Source organism: Equus przewalskii, chromosome 14 (genome assembly GCF_037783145.1).
Source record: "Equus przewalskii isolate Varuska chromosome 14, EquPr2, whole genome shotgun sequence".
Classification (NCBI taxonomy): Eukaryota; Metazoa; Chordata; class Mammalia; order Perissodactyla; family Equidae; genus Equus; species Equus przewalskii.
This window is the reverse complement of record NC_091844.1, coordinates 32789208-32808831: the sequence shown is the minus strand read 5'-3', so window position 1 is coordinate 32808831 and position 19624 is coordinate 32789208. Positions and strand designations below refer to the sequence as shown.

Below are 19624 nucleotides of genomic sequence, written 5' to 3'. Positions count from 1 at the left end.
AATCTAAAGTGCACGGAACTTAGTTGACATGCCTAGGAAGTGGTAGAACTAGGATTCAATTCTATCTTCCTCCAAAGTGCATGCTCCTTTGAATGACACTGAAGCCATGGGAAGAATGTGATTACTTTGTAAAACAGTGTAGGTGTAAGAATGGGGGGATCTGAGTTCTGGGGCACTCCAATCTTTAGAGTTCTAGAAGAGAAGGAAAAGCCTACACAGAAATATGAGAAAGAACAACTGATGAGGGAGGTGGCGAGAGTATGCTGTAATAGAAAGCAAGAGAAGAAAGCATTTTAAATTGAGGGAGAGGTCAGCTGTGTCTGATGCTGTAAGAGGCTGAGTAAAATGAAGTGAGAGAAGTGACCATTGGATTGGCAATGTGGAGTTCATTGGAGATCTTGACAAAAGAAGTTTCAGCAGAGTTGTGGAGACAAAATTCAGAGCAGAATGGGTTAAAAGATGAGGGCTTCCAATTTTTAAATGAGGGGTAAAGGCATTTTTTTGGCCGTGTCTCTCACAAAAAGCACCCCAAAACCAGAAGAATATGAAACAAAGCCAGAAAGGCCATCTTTGAGGAAGCGAAGAAATAGTTAAACCATAAGAACGCTATATATGAAGACAGAGGAGTGGCAAATGATGTTAGCAGTGTGGAGAAAAGTCAAATGCAATCCTGCAGAAGGAGACACTGAAGACGAACAAGACTCGTAGCCTTGCAGAACCCTGGAAAGCTCAAAACTTGGGACTGTCAGATACTTCAAAAGACAAGGAAGGGCTACAGGGTGAAAACTGGAATATCATTTAACAGTTTATCTAAGGAGCTGTTCAACCTTCGGAACCACCCACCTCTACATTCTGAAAATCATCCCTTCTCCAGCTCCACCAGAGGAGAGAAGTATATTCTCTGGCAAAATTAAACAAAAAAATGGTTTCATAGTCAGACACAAGGCATGGGAGATTGTGGAGACATCTGCATAACAAATGTTGCTATTTCCAGCCCTCCCCCTTAGCAATTCCAGATCCAACATCTAAGGAGAGAGTTTGAAAACTACTTCTTTGCGGAAATAAATATCTCAGAGGAGGAAAAGTGTACATACACTGATATTTGAGGGTCTTCAACAAAAAAAGCCTGTTGACAAAAGCTGGTCATTCACCAATTGGCGTGCACCACTGTGCACATGGAGTTTCCAACATGTCTTTTGGTCTCTCTGATTAGCTCTGAATAGACAGCCAAAGATCACTTCACATTTGAAGAAAGACTCCACCAGGAAAGATAGAGACATAAGGAAGCTAGTATTCTTTCAAGAAGTTTTGTTGTGAAGAGAAATGCAAATAGGTCAATAAGTAGAGGGAGACATGGAGACACAGAGGACTTATTTTCTTAAGATGAGAGATACTAGAGCATGTTTATATGCTGGTAATCAGCCTGCAGTGTTTTTCTTCCTTACCTGAAGCAAATGTGTAGTCACAAATACTTAGAAAAAGCTTTACAGTGTGTCTGCTTCTGGTTAGGATGTAGAAGGATATGAAGAGCCTTCACTTTCATGGTCAACCAGAAAAGTCCAGACAAAGTAAAATTCATACATTTCTATGGTTCTAGCAGACACACAGGAAGCACTGATGAACTGAATTAGAGAGAAGCAAGCCCTTTGTAGCTGAGCAGAGATTTGCAGAAGCTTCCATACTTGGAGGTAGATGCCTGGCCTGGGTATGGACAATTGCAAAAGCAAGTCAGCCAGGGACAGAGATCTTTCAGGCATGAAGAAAAGCCAGCTGAGCCTTAGACAACAATGTGTGCCAGATGGATGGATTATTCCAAAAGAGCCCCCCAAATGAAAAAAAAAATATCTCTCAACATGACAATTCTCCCCCTTCACCTGCACCTCTCCATTTCTCCAAGCAGTGGAACAGTTGGTGAAAAGTAGAGAAAAATCTCATTAATCTCATGTATTCTTGTGGTGCTTGGATTCTGGAGTCCTACCACAGTTGAATCCAAAGATCAAGCAAAAGTATGTGAAGCTACTCCTAACTCCCTCCCAGCTCAAGTACTGAAAAGATCACAAAGGCAGGGCAAGGCAGAAGGCTGGCAGTTGAGCTAATAACAGGGAATACACTCTAATTAAGGCTGTGGCCCAGCCCAGGCTCAACCTAACTCAAGGAAGAATCTAAATAATCAGCCCCTACCCTAGCTCACAAAGATAAAAGGCTTTACACTCTGCAGTGAGTAAACAAACAAATCAACATTATACCTAAGTCTCCACTGCTTTTTTTATACACAATGTCTGAAATACAAATTAAAAGATTATGAGACATGGGAAGAAGCAGGAAAATGTGACCCATAATCAAGGAAAAACACAATAATGGAAGCAAACCATAGATGTCTCAATTATTGGAATTAGCAGACAGGAACTTTAAAACAACTATTACGAACATGTGAAGAATTTGCAGGAAAAGGTGAATATAATGGAGGAAGACATGGGTGTCAGAAAAACAAACTCAAAGAAAGAACCAAGTGAAAATTGTGGAACTGAAAAATACAATATCTGCAGAAAATGGATTAATGAACTTAAAAACAAGTTAATAGAAATTATTTAAACTGAAAAAGAGGAAGAGAAAAGATTATGAGGGGATGAATCAGGACCCATGATTTGTGGGATGATATCAAGTGGTCTAATAGATGTATAATTGAAATACCAAACATGGTATTCCACACACAGATCCAAGAAGCTCAAAGAATCCCAAGCAGGACAAACACAAAGAAAACATCACCTAAGTACATCAAAGTTGAATTTCTGAAGACCAGTATAAAGAGAGAATCTTAAAAGCAGTCAGAGGGGGAGGGGAAAAGACATATTATGAACAGAGGAACAGCAATGAAAATCATTTACTTTTCATCAGGAAAAAAACACATGCAATCCAGAAGACAGAGGATCAATATCTTTAAAGAGACAAAAGGAAATAAGTCAACTTAGAATTCTATAGCCAGTGAAAATAGCCTTAAAATTGAAGGCAAAATTAAGACATTTTTAGGGAAAAAAAATACTAAGAGAATAATCACCAACTGCACTACAAAAAATAAATGCTAAAGGAATTCTTCAGGCTGAAGGTAAATGAGACCAGGTATGAACTAGATCTACAAAAAAAGGGAAGGAAAAATACTAGAAATAATAAAGATTTTCTGAATTTCATAAAAAGACAATTGACTATTTAAGACCTAAGTAATAACACTCTATTTTGAAGTTTATTACATATGTAAAAGTAAAATATATGACAATAATATCACAAAGGATGAGAGGGGATTATTTGAGAGTATATTAAAAGGTTCTTCCATCATATGAGAAGGAGCATAATATTAACTTATGGTGGCCTGTTGTAAAATAAGGATGAATATTGTAATCTATAGAGCAACTGCTAAAACAAAATGAAAGAGAGGGTGTTACTATAGATCCTAAACATGTTAAAAGATAATAAAGGAATATTGTGAAAAATTTTATAGAAATAAATTCAACAATTATAGGGAAAATTAATAAATGTCTGTGCAGGCTACTGTATGTTAATTATACCTCACTAAAAACTAATATAGGAAAGGATCTTTGCTTCAACATACATCATGACATCATTAATCATGTTAGTCTATCCGTAGGTAAAAGTCCCAAACAGTCTATGATTCATATTTATTATAAACAAATGATTAGAGTTGGTTGTGGAATTTCATGACTCCACAAGCAAAATGTCTTTGATTAATCTCTGTCCTTCTGTTCTGTTCACTCTACGTTTTTTGCAGTCAATATGGGAGCCCTAAGGCCATCTGGAAATGTGAGGGCAGCGTTAGTGGTAATAGTGATGTGTGTTTATTATATAAGTTGAGACTCTGAAGCCAACAACTGCAGGACATTTGAGAAAAGTCCAGTTCCACAGAAGCTCTTCTGTGAGGAGGCAAGAAGTCAACAATGCAGAGCTGATGTTGGGTTATTCTGGCATTGTAATGGAGGTTGTTTTTATAGACTGGAAATGTGGTAAATGTTGTGTAACCCCAAGAAGGATTTTGCAGTAGGAGTTTCGCTGGAATACTTGAGATAAAAGTTTGTGAAGGAGCTTCCTGATGTGTTTTAATGTTTTCATCAGAAAATATTATCAAAATGTCGCAACACAACTGGAATCCCAGAAAGTAATCTTTATGAAGTGTAGAAAAATTCCCAGGGCAACTTAAAGTCCAGCAGACATTGTGGCTGAGTGTCCCCATCCCCTACCCTACAAACCAGTGTAGTGCTGGGTAGATGGTATGTGCTCAGTAAATAGTTGTGGAAATGAATGAATGGATGGATGGATGCATTCGAACTGGAATCATTCATTCAACAACAAGTCACCTACTGTAGGCCCATCGTTATGTGTTTCCAGGGTTACGAAAGGAACACAAGTGACCTGAGAACTCTTAACTTCTAAGTAGGAACATTGGCAAACATGTGAAACCACTAAGGAAAACAGGAGACTCTTTAATAGCAGTCTCTCTTCATAGGATTCCCAGCCTCTCTTATTTCCCAGGAAGATAACATTTCGTTTGTTAATAACCAAGTCCTCAGAGAGGTTCTTATCACCCCCTTTAAAAGATCTTTCTCCCAATTTTCTTCTGTTTCTAGGACAGTATTAAAAAAAACAGTCCCTTTTTAATAGTTCTATTGTCCCACAATTAAAACAGACCCACAATTCCCTGAACCCATCTGTTTTGTTTGCTTAGATGTTGTGGATGCTTAGAAAAGGGGCAGCAACTGGGGACGTGGGGCCAGAAGTCATTTGATCTTTTGAGAAGTAAGGGTGGTATATGGGGAGGTTGCGGTCCCTGCTTGGATGAGTGAGTTCTTATCTTGCCAGACACAAAGCACCAAGGATAAGGGCAGTCTCCAAAACAGCCTTTGCTTGTTCTGAAACCAAAAAAATAGAAAGCTCAAGAAAAAACTTGTAAAGAAAAGGAAGTAGGTTTAGAGAAAACACCCCAGTTCCCAGACTTTATTTGGCAGGAAAAAATACAGTGAAGCCAAGGAAGCTTTTCCACACCCCCAATATGCCTTTTTTAACCCTCTTTTTTAAGCTTCAGTCTTAACACAATGTTCTAGTTTTAGTGTTACCAAACTGTCCCAGACTTGGCTAGCCCATGACGAAAGATAACACCACATTTACTTTTTTTTCCTCACATTTACTTTTAATGCGTAATCTCCTCCCACCTAATTGTCAGAAATTAGCCCCCTCCTCCATAGCACCCCCCAACTATTTTGAAGGGTTCCATGGTGCCATCTCTCGGTGCTCAAGACAAACCCCGATTTTCCTATCCCAGTCTCATTCTCATATCTCAGCCTCACCCTCATGCCACCTTGTCACTACCGTTACCTTCATGAAACTGCCAACCTGCAGGGCAAAGCTGCCCTCTGCCGGGTGAGTGCTCATGTCACCTTCTCTCCTCCCAATGGTGGCCTCGGTGGGTGACACTGCTCTCATCTTTATCCCTCCTTCTAATGCACATGAGTGAAATCTGAAAGGACAGATATATGTCCTTTCTCATTATCAAACAATAAAGTTGAAATTAAACTGTGCCTTCTGATGGGTTTTATTGAAATATTGGGGATAATGTAAAGAAGAACAACAGAGAATGGTTTATAACCACCCCATGGGCACAGACCTAGGGTCGATTACCAGGTCACCTGCTACCTCACTGCCCTCCACATGGCCAAGTGAAGCTCATGCTGCCCCCAACATTGACCTCCTCCCAGGATGATTAGCAGTGGAGATGTCTGTTCCCTCCTCTCCCCTCTTCAGTAAATATTTGTTGAATGACTATAATGTTCCAGGTACTACAGTAGACGAAAGAGATCATTTTCTATGTATTTTTTTAGTGAGGTATAATTTATATACAATAGCATGCACAGATATTTATTCATTTCCTTTGTAATTGTTGAACTTACTTCTATAAAGTTTTTCACAATATTCCTTTATTCTCTTTTAACATCTGTAGGATCTATAGTAACATCTTCTCTTTCATTTCATTTTAGCAGTTGCTCTATGGATTATGATATTTATTTTTATTTTAAAACGGGCCAACATAAATTAATATTGTGCCCCTTCTCATATGATGGAAGAACCCTTTAATATTATACTTACATATAATCCCCTCTCATCCTGTGTGATATTATTGTCATATATTTTACATATGTAACAAACTGCAGAATAGGGTGTTATTATTTCTGTTTTAAGCAGTCAGTTGTCTGGCAGAAGGTAAATATTCAGTGTTAGAAATTGTCGTTGCTCTTCACTAGTTCACGTGTTTTTGAAAACTGCCCACTTCTTCAGCACTGTTTTATGCTGGTAGGCTGCTTGGCAGAGTTGAGCCATTTTGAGTCAGACGGATCTGACTTCAAGTCTCCGCTCTCCTGCTTAACCTCTCTGAGCCTAAGTTTTGTCATCTGTAATGTGAGGGTGATACTACCCACCTTGAGTGGTCAGTGTGAGGATGAAATCAGAAATCTTTGAACAAGGCCATACTCAAATGTCCGGGTTTTTCCCTATTCAAAAAAACCTTCCTTTCATAATTGAAATAGTACACGTCTACTCTCTGCCACTAAAGAGACCCCAGTGGGAGGAAGGTAATTTCAAATCCTTTCACAGGCTTGCAGTTTATGAATAAGGTTAATGTCTTTTTTGGAATTTACACTTTCTTGCCCTTTTTGGCACAACATGGAGCTATTTAAAAGACAGAAACATGGATGTGGACATCTTACATCCCAAAGAGAATGATCCACAAAGGTTCTATTTGGTCCCCAAATCATTCACATTTCCCACTGCCATCACACTCTCCCAATGCCGTAACCCACTTCCTCTTCCTGCCTCTCGGCACCTTGAACAACCAGAGAAAGAAAACACAGGCACCAGCCCACAGAAAGCAGTCTTGGTTGTCCTGGAAAGCGTAGATTGCCTGGGCTTTTATTTTCAAAGCTGACTACACGGTTTCCTTTGGCACAGCCGTGCGGGTGGCAGCGTTTGCTCCGACGGCTGCCCCTCCCACCTGCGGTCCTTGTGGTGGCCTTGCCCTGGGTTCTGGGTACTTGCCTCTTTCTGGCTCACATGAGCCATTTGCTTCTTGATATAAAGGTGCCTCCGTTGCTGTGTCCCCTCAGGAGCAGTTGCATTTGAAGACTGATTTCCAGTGTAGAATGAAAACTTTGTCCTGTTAAGGGAATGGAAAACTTTCACAAGCAGATGGAGCTTCGTGCAGAAGGGTCTTTTCCCTCGGTCCTTAAATCTCACCCATCCTATGCTGTGGCTGATCTGAATGGATAACGTACTGCACAGACTTTCCCTTGGATGGGCTTTGGGGAACTGTTGGGGCAAGATAGCAGTGTCCGCGGAAATAAGAAAAAGACTAATGCCTATGACCGTCAACAGCAAAGTAAAAAATGTTCCAATAAGACTAACAGGGTGTCTTTGGCTTTCAGGGAACAGATCCGTCAAGGCTTAGAAGAACTACAGAAGGTTCTGCCAGGTGGAGACACTTACATGCATGAAGGATTTCAAAGGGTAATTATAACAGTCTTAAATACCAAATGTAAAGCGTGATAGGGAAACATCAACACAGGGATGGCTGATGAGATAAGGCATATGTCTGAAGGGAACTGAATAACACTCAATGGCAAGACAGTGAAAAAAATTTTTCCCATAAGCTTGTACGCTGATAATTCTGTCCAAAAGAACGATGAAATGACTTTGCTTGCTCCTTCCCCGAACTGATGAAGGGTTTGTTAACTAATGCTTGGCTGGCACTCATGAATCATGCAAGTCCCCTCCTCCCCAGGGTGAACTTTTCTGTATGGTGCTTCAGTGGTCCAGACAGAATTTCAGTGACTTCAGCCTTAAGGAAAATAAGTGTCCGTCTATGAGAAGACATTGATCCAAGTTCACAAGTATGTTAGTTAAATGTCAGGGCAACTTTAGATGAATGTCATCCATTGGTATGTGAGTGAAGCCTGGGTGAGTTACATAAAGAATCAAGACTGAGCCATGGCTGCATCTCCAACACCAGAGCCCACTGCCACAATATGGTATCTGGAAGGGCAAACAGTGGCTATATGTCTAATGACTCTTTCACCTGTTTTTCAGGCCAGTGAGCAGATTTACTATGAAAACAGTCAAGGTAAGACCATATTATGAATTACCATTATAAACTGTTTAACTTTTTTTCCTGTGTTTACTTCTGAAAAAATGCCTCAGTAGTTTCATGCTTCAGAAGACAGATATGATATTGTCTATAATTCTTGGACACATACTTCATCACAAAGAAGGAATGCATAGAAAAACAACACATACCAGATCAAATCTTATTGTCCTGTTGATGCCAAGAAAAGTTACATAAAAGTAATTAAGATCCCATTATGGGCCACAATCTGTAATGCCCATGAACAGTTCTGCATGTTGAATTCATTAAATTAGTAAATACTTGGATGGGTTAGTAAAGTCTTGTATTTTTATGTCAAATTTAATTTTCTTGTCCTTCTCTGAGCTCCAAGTCTCTTCATTACTGTAATTGGATATGATGCCAAGGTTAAGATACCATTCAAATGAAAAAAAAAAAGCCTAAAATATACTCAATAGAATAACTAGCACATAGAAATAATTTGATTATTATTAATAATCTAGCTATTATTATTATTACTGCAGTGTCTTTCATGGGTAGCATTTCTTTATCTGAGACAAATTTCTTAAAAGAGATTTAATATGACAGTGCAGATTTTTTTCCCAAGGCCTGTAGAGGTGTCCACTTCCTATTTCATTCTAAATGCAACAAGTAGAACAGACCAGTATCAACACCAACACTTGTTAATATAAAAATCAACCTTCAGCAGTGTTACTGGAAGTCTAAAAATCACTGAAGGAATTCTAGTAGGTTTTGCCAACTACTGTAAGAACTTCCAGTCAGCTCATAAATCATGATGGCCATTACGCTTTGCCAAACTCTTCAAAGGGTGGTGCATGTGGTCACTACAGAGTCTGAGAAGGACCCCTGAACTGCCCAGGTGGTGGAGTTTGCTCTCAGACCTTGGTGACAATCACATGGACCATTACTAGAAAATAATCACATTTGATTCACTGGAGCTACTCCCAGCTATTGGTCCATCGACCATTGCACCAGATTTGGCCATTTTTTGTCTGTCCCGACATTCTTCTTCATGCTGGACTTGCTTCCTCGCGTGAAAGAAAGGTTGCTGATTCTCAGAATATTGACCTCGGGTGGTTGAGTTTATGAGAAATCGATTCCCAGGGCTGAGAAGGGGCTTCCCGTGGTACAGCAGGATGGACTGAGTGGGCCTGTGTTGTGTTGAGCAGGATACAGGACGGCCAGTGTCATCATTGCTCTGACTGATGGAGAACTCCATGAAGATCTCTTTTTCTATTCAGAGAGGGAGGTAAGTGATGGCCTGGCCTTTCTCTGTCTAAACACAGACATAGAAACAGAGCTTTTTCCTTCTGAAGTGGGTTGCAGTCTTTCTACTCAGGCAAAATGATAAGTATTCTTTGTAAAATCTCTGGATGAAATAGTGTTTCGTATGTAAAAAGTAATAGTAATGGTTAATTTTTAAAGTGAATTTTCAAGTCTCAGACATGGTAGACAGTTTTTCCTTTTAAAAATATTTGCATATTACTCTGTGTTTTGAGGGATAAAAAATACCTACCATGCCTTTGTTGAAAGCACTATATTGATCTAACCGTTTGAAAATACTATAAATCACTTTAAGGAAAAACACTGGTACCATTTTTCCTCCATTTTCCTTCATATTTTCTACTAAAAACAAGAGGAAGGGAAAGAATTACTTGAAATATGTAAGAGCCAATTTTGTCATGCATGAATCGTTGAGATTCTCACTCTAAGAACCAAACTTGAACATCAATTGGTGGCAAAGTCGATTGCAATCTCTCCTTTAAATTTCTTTTTCCTTTTCTTTATGTTCTCAAAAAGTACTCCTCAAAACAAGTGAAAGAATTCTGTTTAAATGAAGCTTTCAATTTGTGTAAAGAGATTCAGAAAAAGAGGTTTGTTCAAAAATTGGAAAGTAATGTTTATTTTCAGGAACTCCTTTCAAGTGTTAGATTTGAGCTATAAGTATAATTGGCCCAAGGAAACCAGGGCAGCTTGGGAATGTATTGAGCCCTCGTTAGTAACAAAGGCTCACTCAGGCCAACTTAGAAAGAACCGTAGGAGGGAAGAAGACAGGCAATGAGGGAGGCCTCTGGGGGAGAAGTCAATCAGAGCGATACTCCTACCTCAAGCTCTTGACTACTACTGAATTTAAATTCAGCTCCCCTAGCAAGTAAAAAGTAGACATTCATTAAGTCATTCACTCAGTGTTAACTGAGAGCTTGGCACCTGCTGGGCACTTTGCTGGACACTAAGGACACAGAGATGAGTAGGACACAGTTGCTGCCCTCTTGGGTCTTACCGTGTAATAGCGTTCGGCTTTTTGAAGCCCCAGCTGGTAAAGGGCATGAGGAAATCATGTAAGTGAAGACATTACTTCCCCTGTACCTCTAACTAGTACAAAGGATAATTCACAGTGGGGCAACACACAAATAAAAAATGGCAGACACTCCCTGAGCATTTGGAAAATAATATATTTCTGTATTCTAAAGTTGAAATTCACTATATAATGGGAATGTGAAGCGATTTATTTGCCAAATAAAGTAAAAACCCTAATAAGGAAATAACTGAATATAAAATAAATGATGGGTGTCAGAGGCTTAAAATAGGGGTTAGTAGAAAAGAATTTTAGGTATGGCACATGCAAACTTGGGAAAATATTTGGCGTGCCAATGCCAATAGAAAGAGACTCCAAAAAAAAAAGATAAAGCTCAAGATATAAAGAAAATGAACATTTCCATTTTTGATAATTCTATATAAAGCCTAACTGGAGAAGAAGAGTAACCGAAGTTGCTGCAGATAAGGCTGGGGCTGGACTGTGTCTAAAAGTTTGTTTTATCCTGAAAGCAGCAAGGAATATTTTTCAGAGGAAGGAAAAAAGATATATTCTTCTCTCCCTCCTAAAATTTAATGTTAGACACAGGTGGGTTTGAGTACTAAGAGAGGGGGAAAAATTCAAATCGATATGCATATATTGAGCGCCTACCATATATTTACTATCAATTATTTATTAAGCACCTACTGTATATGCCAAGGATTTCCAATTTTGGTACTCTATTCTGAGACACAGAAGAACCTGGAAATCAGCTATCATAGCCTTTAATAAATCAAATATTCAAATCAAGCCAAAACCTGGATGTAATTCATTATTTTCCCCTTTCAATATTTAATTGTAGAAAAGGTGATGGGTTCACCTATTCAAATATGGATCATAATTACCATACCATTATACCAATATATTCTATGGGGATGAAAAAGACCTCATTCACAAAGAATCCTGGCAATTATGAGCATCTGCATTGTTCTAGGCCTTGTGTGAGGAGCTCTCATATATTATCTCGTTTAATCCCAAATGAGATTTACAGAGCAAAGCCAGGTAGCAAACCCAGGTATATCAGGTTCCAAAGGTTCCTTCCTTTCTGTTATACCATGCTGAAAAGTATGTCGATAAAAACCCATCAGAGGAATAGAAAAGATAATCATTTCTCCAGAATATTTAACATGACTTAGCCTACAGTTTCCTCCCCTCATCATTCAAAACCCGTCATCAAGACTCTACTTCTCTGAATCTTTCTCAACACTTCCCCTTAGACTAATCGCTCCCCTCATGTCCACCATGAATTACATTAGAGTGTGATGTTCACTAGAGTATGAGCTCCTCGGGGACAGGGATTGTCCTCTCGTGGTTGTGGTTCCTGGTACCTGGCACACAGTAGGTGCTCAGTAAATACCTGATCATCGAGGCTAGTCTGGCTCATCCAAAAGGAGTATGGTTGCCGCTGCTTCTCTCTCTAATGTCTTTTCTTTCATTGACCCAGGCTAACAGATCCCGAGATCTTGGTGCAATTGTTTACTGTGTCGGTGTGAAGGATTTCAATGAAACACAGGTATGATGGCGGGTTCCTCAGCTTTGGGAGCACACTAAGCTGGTGAATGATAGAAAACACGTGCATTCAGTGCAGAGGGCGCATCAGCCGCATAAATACCCCTTAGATAGATCATTTTTCCAGAAATGCTAAGCAGGAAGGGAATTATTGTATCTGTAAGGGATGTGAAGTCATTTGCTGATGCACTTCAGGGTCTTTAACAAAGACCACCTGGGCAACATTCTTTCTTGGTTGACTTCCCTGGTGGATGGTAAATTGCCAAGGTGTCAAAACAGATCTGAATTAACTTGGAAAACTTGTTGGTTGTTTTTTTGCTTTTAAATTAATTTAACGAATCTGATTTTCTTATTTAAATGGCAAACATCCCTTTTCTCTCATTAAAAATGCAATGCATTTTCAATAGCAAAAAAATGAAAATAATTGGCAAGTGGGCAAAAACCATGTACAAGTATATATAAGTAAATTGTGAACATTTGCTAACAACATAAATTAATGTACCTCCATGTAGTTCATAATTTCCTTTTATTTTAATGACATAGGACAATGCTCATGATATGTTATTAAGTGAATAAAATAGGGTTACAAAACAGTGGGAATAGGATGACTCCACTTTTAAAATAAACATGTGTATACTTGCCTAGGAAAAGTATGAAAGACTACATATATCAAATTAACAATAATGGAAAGATGATAGACAGTTGGATAGATGGATGGGTGGATGGATGATTGATAGATAGATAGATGGATAGATAGATAGATAATGAATAGCTTTTTTTCTTTTTCTTTTAACACTGCTGGGTTTTCTGAAATTTCCCAATGATTATGTGTTACTTTTGCAATCAGTAAAAATCCTGGCACCAACTATGACTGTGGCAATCACAGAATGATACAGAGATTTGGGAGCAGAAAAGCTCACAGATCAGCTTCTCTTTTCTCCAATCCTCTGCTCCATAAAGCAGCAACAGCCCAACCAATTGCAAGGGTCCTTTCCTCAATGAGCAGTTTGGGTGAAAGATAAGGGTCCCCATTCATTGGTTTCACCCAACACCAAAACCTGAATTTATTTTCGAAGTTACTCTGAAAGGAAACTTGAGTTGGTTTGATTCAAATACGGTTGCCAACAGAAATTTGGGTGAATGGGAGAAAAATGAGCCAATGGCCTGCCCCCAAATCCATAAATACATCAACTCAGGCCAAATGTTCATCTGGCAGGGCAATCTTACCTCTGCTCCCAAGAAGAAAAGTATTAAAACAAATGTGAACACTGGATCCGACTCCCTGGGCCTGCTCCAGAGAGGCCTCTGGTAAGCTCGTTATTACTGAGGGCTTTTCAGTGAGGCCCTGCGTTCCGAGGCCTCAAGTTCTCTGGGTTCTAAAAGTGATGGAGCCCTCTGGATCCAGAGGCTTTCCTCAGTTCTCCATGTCCAAGCCTGACTCGTCTCCATGTATGTGTGTTTACTGTGTTCTCAGCTGGCCCGGATTGCAGACAGTAAGGATCATGTGTTTCCTGTAAATGATGGCTTTCAGGCTTTGCAAGGCATCATCCACTCAGTGAGTAGAGCACTTCGTCTGAGACTGGACACTCGGGCATCTTCCGCCCCTTGATCCGTTATCAATACCCCAATTCCAGCTCTCTGGGGCTGGTGGTTTTCTGCTTGAGAGAACATTCCTTGGTATATCTTTGTATCTGTCACATCCCACTTCTCCCTCCTGCTTTTGATTCCTGTTTCTTTTTCTCATTCTCCTTTGCCACTTCTATCCTACAATGGAAAATTAAAAATGAAGGGAAGCCTGCTCTGTCAGTGAGCCAAACTTCAGGCGGCCCCCAGGTTTCATACTGGAAAGACTGTGGTTGATGGTGTGGACTTGACGGACCTTAGCTTTCCCAACCACGTCTGAGCGCAGGCTGCCTTCAGAGCGTTTGCTGGCTCAACCTGTATCACTTGGCCATTGGAGGCACTTTCAACCAGTGGTACTCTTCTTTGGCTGCCCGATGAAATCATCTGGAGCAGGATTTTTAAGATCTTGCCAGGTGTTTTTAATGGAACTACTGCTTTAGATTTATAATCCCCAGATATGAGGGCTTCAGTGTTCTCCAGGGTTTGCACAGTCTCACCAGCTCTCCTTTCCATCCCAGCCAGGATGGGACAGAACAATTCCTCACACATGAATGATCTTTTATCACCCCTTTCCTATCAGTGAATAGGACGCTGGCTTCCAGGGCCTCTCTTTTCCACCTTCCATGCACAGGCCAGGCCCTTGGTCCAGCTGGGCTATTGGTCTTTAAAGCCTCAGCCAGAAGGCCAGTGTGTGTGCTGCACCTACAATGAAGTCCAGAGGCGCTGCGGCCTCCACCTTTAGGTTTTGTGACCAGGCAGACGGCCAGTGGTTTCTCCAGTTGGAGCCCACCAGGCTGTAGACTCGGGGTCCCGATGCAAATTCAGAGCTCTTAAGTTGTCAAGGGGTCTTGATCCAGGAGCTACTAGCCATGGGCTCAGGATCTGCCCAGCTCTCCGAGACAGACCTAGGAAACCTCTCACATGGCTGTGCCTTCACGTTCCCTCTCCCTCCAAGGTTTGCTAAGAAGTCCGGCAGAGTGGGAAGCCACGTGAGAAGTAAGAACTTTGGAGCTGGTCATCCCAGAGGTTAAATGCTAACCCAGCGACTTACCATTTATAGATCCATAGATGAGTTATTTCACTTATTTCCTTATTTGTAAAAAGGAATTGATGATAAGACTTACATCATAGGCTTGTTCGAAGATTACAAAAATAACATTGGTGAAAATACCTAATATTTTCCCAGGCACAGAATAGGTACTCCAGGCATATGAATTATTTTCTCTTCCACTTCCCTTCCCCATCATCTGAGGGACATTAATTTTAGTTTCCCCCTGATTCTCTAAATTTTCTTGAATATGCATAAAAATCACCTCGGAATCTTTTAACAATGCTCATTCCCAGGTCCTATCCCTAAGAGATTCTATTACAGTCAGTATGGAAAGTAGCCAAAGAATCTGCATCTTTTAAATCTGCCATTTTTAATAAGTGCCACAGGTATACTTTTAGAACACAGAAATATGTGACCTTTGGTTTTCAGAATTGTGAAGACCTCAGGTTGGGAACACCTATCTTAAATATGTACGGATGACAGTTGTCTTATTCAAGATGTGTTTGTTTGCAGGGAACAGAAACACACTCAAACTACCTTAACCAGAAAGTGGAAATTATTGAAAGGATAGAGAAGTATCAGTCCCCATTATGGATCCCCAGGTGAGGGACCCCAGCTCTAAAAAATTTCTGAGGTCAGATGGCCTACTGAAAATATAAGCAACAAGAACTGCAATAGCCATATAAAACAACACCCAAATGGTGCAAAACATGATTGACCCCAGGATTGGGGGCTGATCATGAACCCTTTGGAAGTTCAGAGGTGGATTATTCTGGGATGGAGCCTTCATGAGAAGATGGGGCAGACCTGACTCCCTGAAAACCAAGAAAGGTGATGGGTCGCATCAGAGAAGAGATGACGTGACCTCAGCCTGAAGGCTGGAAGAAAGCAAAGTATGTTCCAAGGACAATAGTAATAATAATACCTATCTGCCTGGTGGGAGAATTTGGGATGGATTCAGGAGTAAGGGGAAATAAGCCTAGACATTGGGTTGGAACAAGATTGACAAGAGCCTTGAATAGGTTTTGACTCCAACTTAGTGGGTGTAATCACTGAAACATTTTGAACATCTAAAAAGTGATATTTAAGAAGGAAATCCAATGGCAATGTCCGTGTATATAGGAGGAGACTAGAGAGACCCTGAGGTAGGAGCCCCATCCTGAGGCTACCACAGAAGTCCTGCCGTCAAATGGCTGGATTCTGAACGGGGACAACTCTTATCTGTCCAAAGGTTCTCATGAGCCATGTGCCTCCATCATTGAAGAGTTGGTTCCTACCCAAATAATTAGAATACTTTCATCTGCATAAATCAGTGTTGTCCTTGAATATTTCAACCTCAGCAACTCACCCAAGCTCAACATGAGCCCAGATGTTTTTAAAGCTCTCCCACTCCAGGATGGAAATAACTCCAAAAATGTTTAAGAAATTTTAGGGAAATAGTCTCCCAAAAAGGGGAAAAAAAATAATTTGAGACTTCAGTTTCCAAACTTTTAGCTGAATGATAACATTCTTGCGAGCTTTTATCTGGGAGTTATGCTAGTGGTTTTGATCCTTCCAATACTTGAAACCCATGTTTATGGCAGTTGTTAATTCATTTGCTTGGACAGAGAAACAGGGACAAGCATAGCAGGGCTCGTCTTTCTAAAGTCAGACAGACATAATTATGGCCTAAAAGCTGACTAACTATTTTTAAGAAGTAGGGTCATTTCTCCTTCTGGATACTGAAAAGAAAGCTCTCATTTTTTTCCCCCATCTGAAGCATCTATTCTAGCTTGTTCCCATGGATGTTGTTTTGGGGATGGTTATTTTCTCATAATAAAATAGGACCAGGCTTAATTATCAAAGATAGGAGTGCAGAGCAGCTTTCAATAAGCTCAAATGGTTCATAAAGTTTTCGGCCCATAGTGACTGTATTTTTAAATCCCAAATCAAGATGCAGGGGCTAATATTTATTGACTCCTTGAAAACCTTTTATGAAAGACTCTTGCCATTGAGTCACAAGAAAAGCAGATGGAGACCCTGCCCTGGTGAAACTTACAATCTAGTGGGAAAGACACATAAAAACAAGCAAGTAAATAAACATGTGTAATTAAAATTGTGATAAATGGCATAAAAGAAGCAACATACTACTGAGATGAAGGGTAAAGGGATTGACAAAGAACCAGGCTCCTCTGAAGAGATGACCTGCAGGATGAAATGAAACTCTTCATTGGAAGAACATGGATAGGAAATGCCTGGCAAAGCACAGCCCTAAGATGGTGCATAGCAGAGTGACAGAAGAGGAGTGCTTGAGGTGGAGAATGGCAGAAGATGAGGTGAAGAAGCCAGCAGAGGCTAACTCATGGGGAACTGGAAGGCCATGGTATTTTACTCTAAGGCAGTGGAAACTATAGCCAGATACAAAGTCTGACAACAGAACAATCATGCTTGAAATCAAGACTCTCAGGGAATCTGCAATGGTGGCGTTTTATGCATATCCGCTATAGATGACGAATAAATAAACACTCAGGATCAACAGTAGTGAGGCCTGTGAGAAGAAAAATCACTATGATTCATTGAGCATCTTCTCTCCACCAACTCCTCTGCTAGGCACTTCCACAACCACTCTCTGAAGAAGGGCTTATTATCCCCATTTTATAGGTGAGAAAACTGAGGTTCAAGAAGTTTGGATAAACTGCCCCAAGTCTTCCCAATCATAATAGTGGTGTGGGGAATTTGAACCCAGGTCTGGCTCCAGAGATCCTGCTGTTTCCACAATATGCGGCCGTGAATGTTTGAGAAAATTAAAAATCACCACTGGTTTACCAGCTGACTCTCCAGGGCCTGGATTTTTCGAGTCCCAGGATTCTCTGCTTTCTCAGTCTGATTCCCGTGTTCTGGTCCTCTCACTGTTCCTCAATCCTCTCTACTTTAAGGAAGAAGGACTTATGGGTCAGATTTGTATAATGTGTTACTTTTCAAAGTGCTCTCCCTTCTTTTCCATTTTAGTCTCTCATCAGTGAGACATAGGGAAAAGGCAGAAAGAAATCAAGAGCTCTGAGTAACTTACTTGGGGGCCAAACACTATTCCTTTATCTCATTTAAAAATCGTTAACAACCCTCTGAAGGAAATATTACTCTCATTTTACAGATGAAGAAACTGAAGCTCAGATAACATGCCCAGGAACACACAGCTCTGAGGGGGAGAGCAGGTTAGAACCCAGTTCCTTGACTCCAGAGCCCATGCTTTCTCCTCCCTCTAATTCCTCAGGAAGATAAAAATAAGAAAAGCCATCATTTAGTGAGTTCTTAGGTGCTCGATACTGTGCAAATCATTTTACATAGTCACCTCATCAAATTCTCAAGACCACCATTTAATGTAGATATTGTTACCCCTTCTACAGAAGTAGACACTATAAGAAGAGAGAGATTAGCTAACTTGTCCAAGGCCACATGGCAGTGGGCAGGGATCTAGAATAGACCCAGGTGTGTCTCTAACGCCCGTGATGTGAATGACCACAGTACTCTACTGAATAATGTGAGCAGGCCAGGAGGTCGCTCCATTTCAGAGAAGACACCAAGGACCGAAAATGGGAAATGGCTTGACTCAGTTCACACAGTTACAGTAGAAGCAAGACCAGAACCCACGTGGTCTGACCTGAGTGCACCATGGGTGGGCCGGAGATCTCTTTGCCTTTTGCTACTGGGTGGAGAGTGCCTCTGAAAATCTCAGTTTCTGCTCGATAGGTGAAATTCCATCATCATGAGAAGCTGGCAGCTTGACAGGCTGAAAGGAACGTCTTCCCTTCTACACATGCTCAGGCCTCTACCTCTGAGCACAGAATTCCTACTTGCTTTTGCAGAATATGGTTGATAAAATTATAAGGCAAAATTTGGATGGTTGGAAGATTGTAGCCCTTTAAGCCAGTAAAACTGTAAAGGAAGAAACTATTCCTTTGCCTTCTCTTATTGTGGCTTCTTCGGGGAATTTCTACTGACCACAACTGGTGAATGCAGCGCCAGCCCTCAAGCGAAAATAGGAAGCAAATGTCCAGCAAGGCTCCTGGGTCCTTGTTTGCCTTTTCAAAAGTGCTTCAGGCAGTGAAACGGAAACCTGCATGAAAGCTGAGTTCAGATAACACTGAAATGGGTCTGTAGCTTTGCATCCCAACACTTGGCCTGGTTACCACGATGTCAATTCCTACCCTAAGCTGTCTGTCCCCACTTCGGGTGCAATTGAGGGTGGTGCCTGGAACCAGGCACACCGTCCACGAGAAGGAGAACCAGTTACTGGCACCAAGCCATCTCCATCTAGGAGCATTTCTCAGAATAAATATTTAAGCCTACGTTGAGCTTCCTATTAATGCCAGAGTGAGTCAGGGCATAGAATTTCCTACAGGTTTGATCAACAAAAACAAGTATTGAGCAAACACAACTATGTTTGCAAGGATTTCTTACAAGTTTCGGTATGAACATCCTGGTTGTCAAGAAAGCTGTAAGATCAGCGAAACTGAGGAATAAATCTATTCCATGGTGTATACATATTTATTTTATTTATGAAAACCATATCCTGTGCTGATTTCACTCTTCCACTCATGGGAAAGTGATACAAGTGTAGCTCCTAGTCTGGCCCAGGCCCTATCAAAGCTACGACAAGAAGCAAAGCCTGTCTCCCAGGCCTTCCATCCCAACTACTCTTCCAGGACCCCATTAGGAACTGCTAGGGGGTTTCCTCCAATCAAAATCTGTATCACATGACCATGTTCCTGGACAGTGCTTGTCTTTACTAATCCTCTTTCCAGAGCTAGCAGAGGAGGAGGCCCATTTCAGCAGACCCCTCTCTTAAGTCAGACTTCTTTGTGATTGAAGGAAACCCCCTTCTCCTCCTTTGCCCCATCTGAATCCTGTCTCAAGG

At 40.7% G+C, this 19624-nt stretch overlaps 1 protein-coding gene across 2 annotated transcripts in view; it reads left to right on the top strand.

Moving 5' to 3' along the window:
* The window catches only part of ANTXR1 (ANTXR cell adhesion molecule 1), a 219151-nt gene that overhangs the window by 46996 nt on the left and 152531 nt on the right, over positions 1-19624 (top strand). For both annotated transcript variants that reach the window (XM_070572461.1, XM_070572462.1), the window contains exons 4-8: positions 7479-7560; positions 8140-8173; positions 9364-9443; positions 11992-12060; positions 13531-13611. In XM_070572461.1, coding sequence (XP_070428562.1) covers positions 7479-7560; positions 8140-8173; positions 9364-9443; positions 11992-12060; positions 13531-13611 — 346 coding nt within the window. The remainder of the gene's footprint in view (positions 1-7478; positions 7561-8139; positions 8174-9363; positions 9444-11991; positions 12061-13530; positions 13612-19624) is intronic.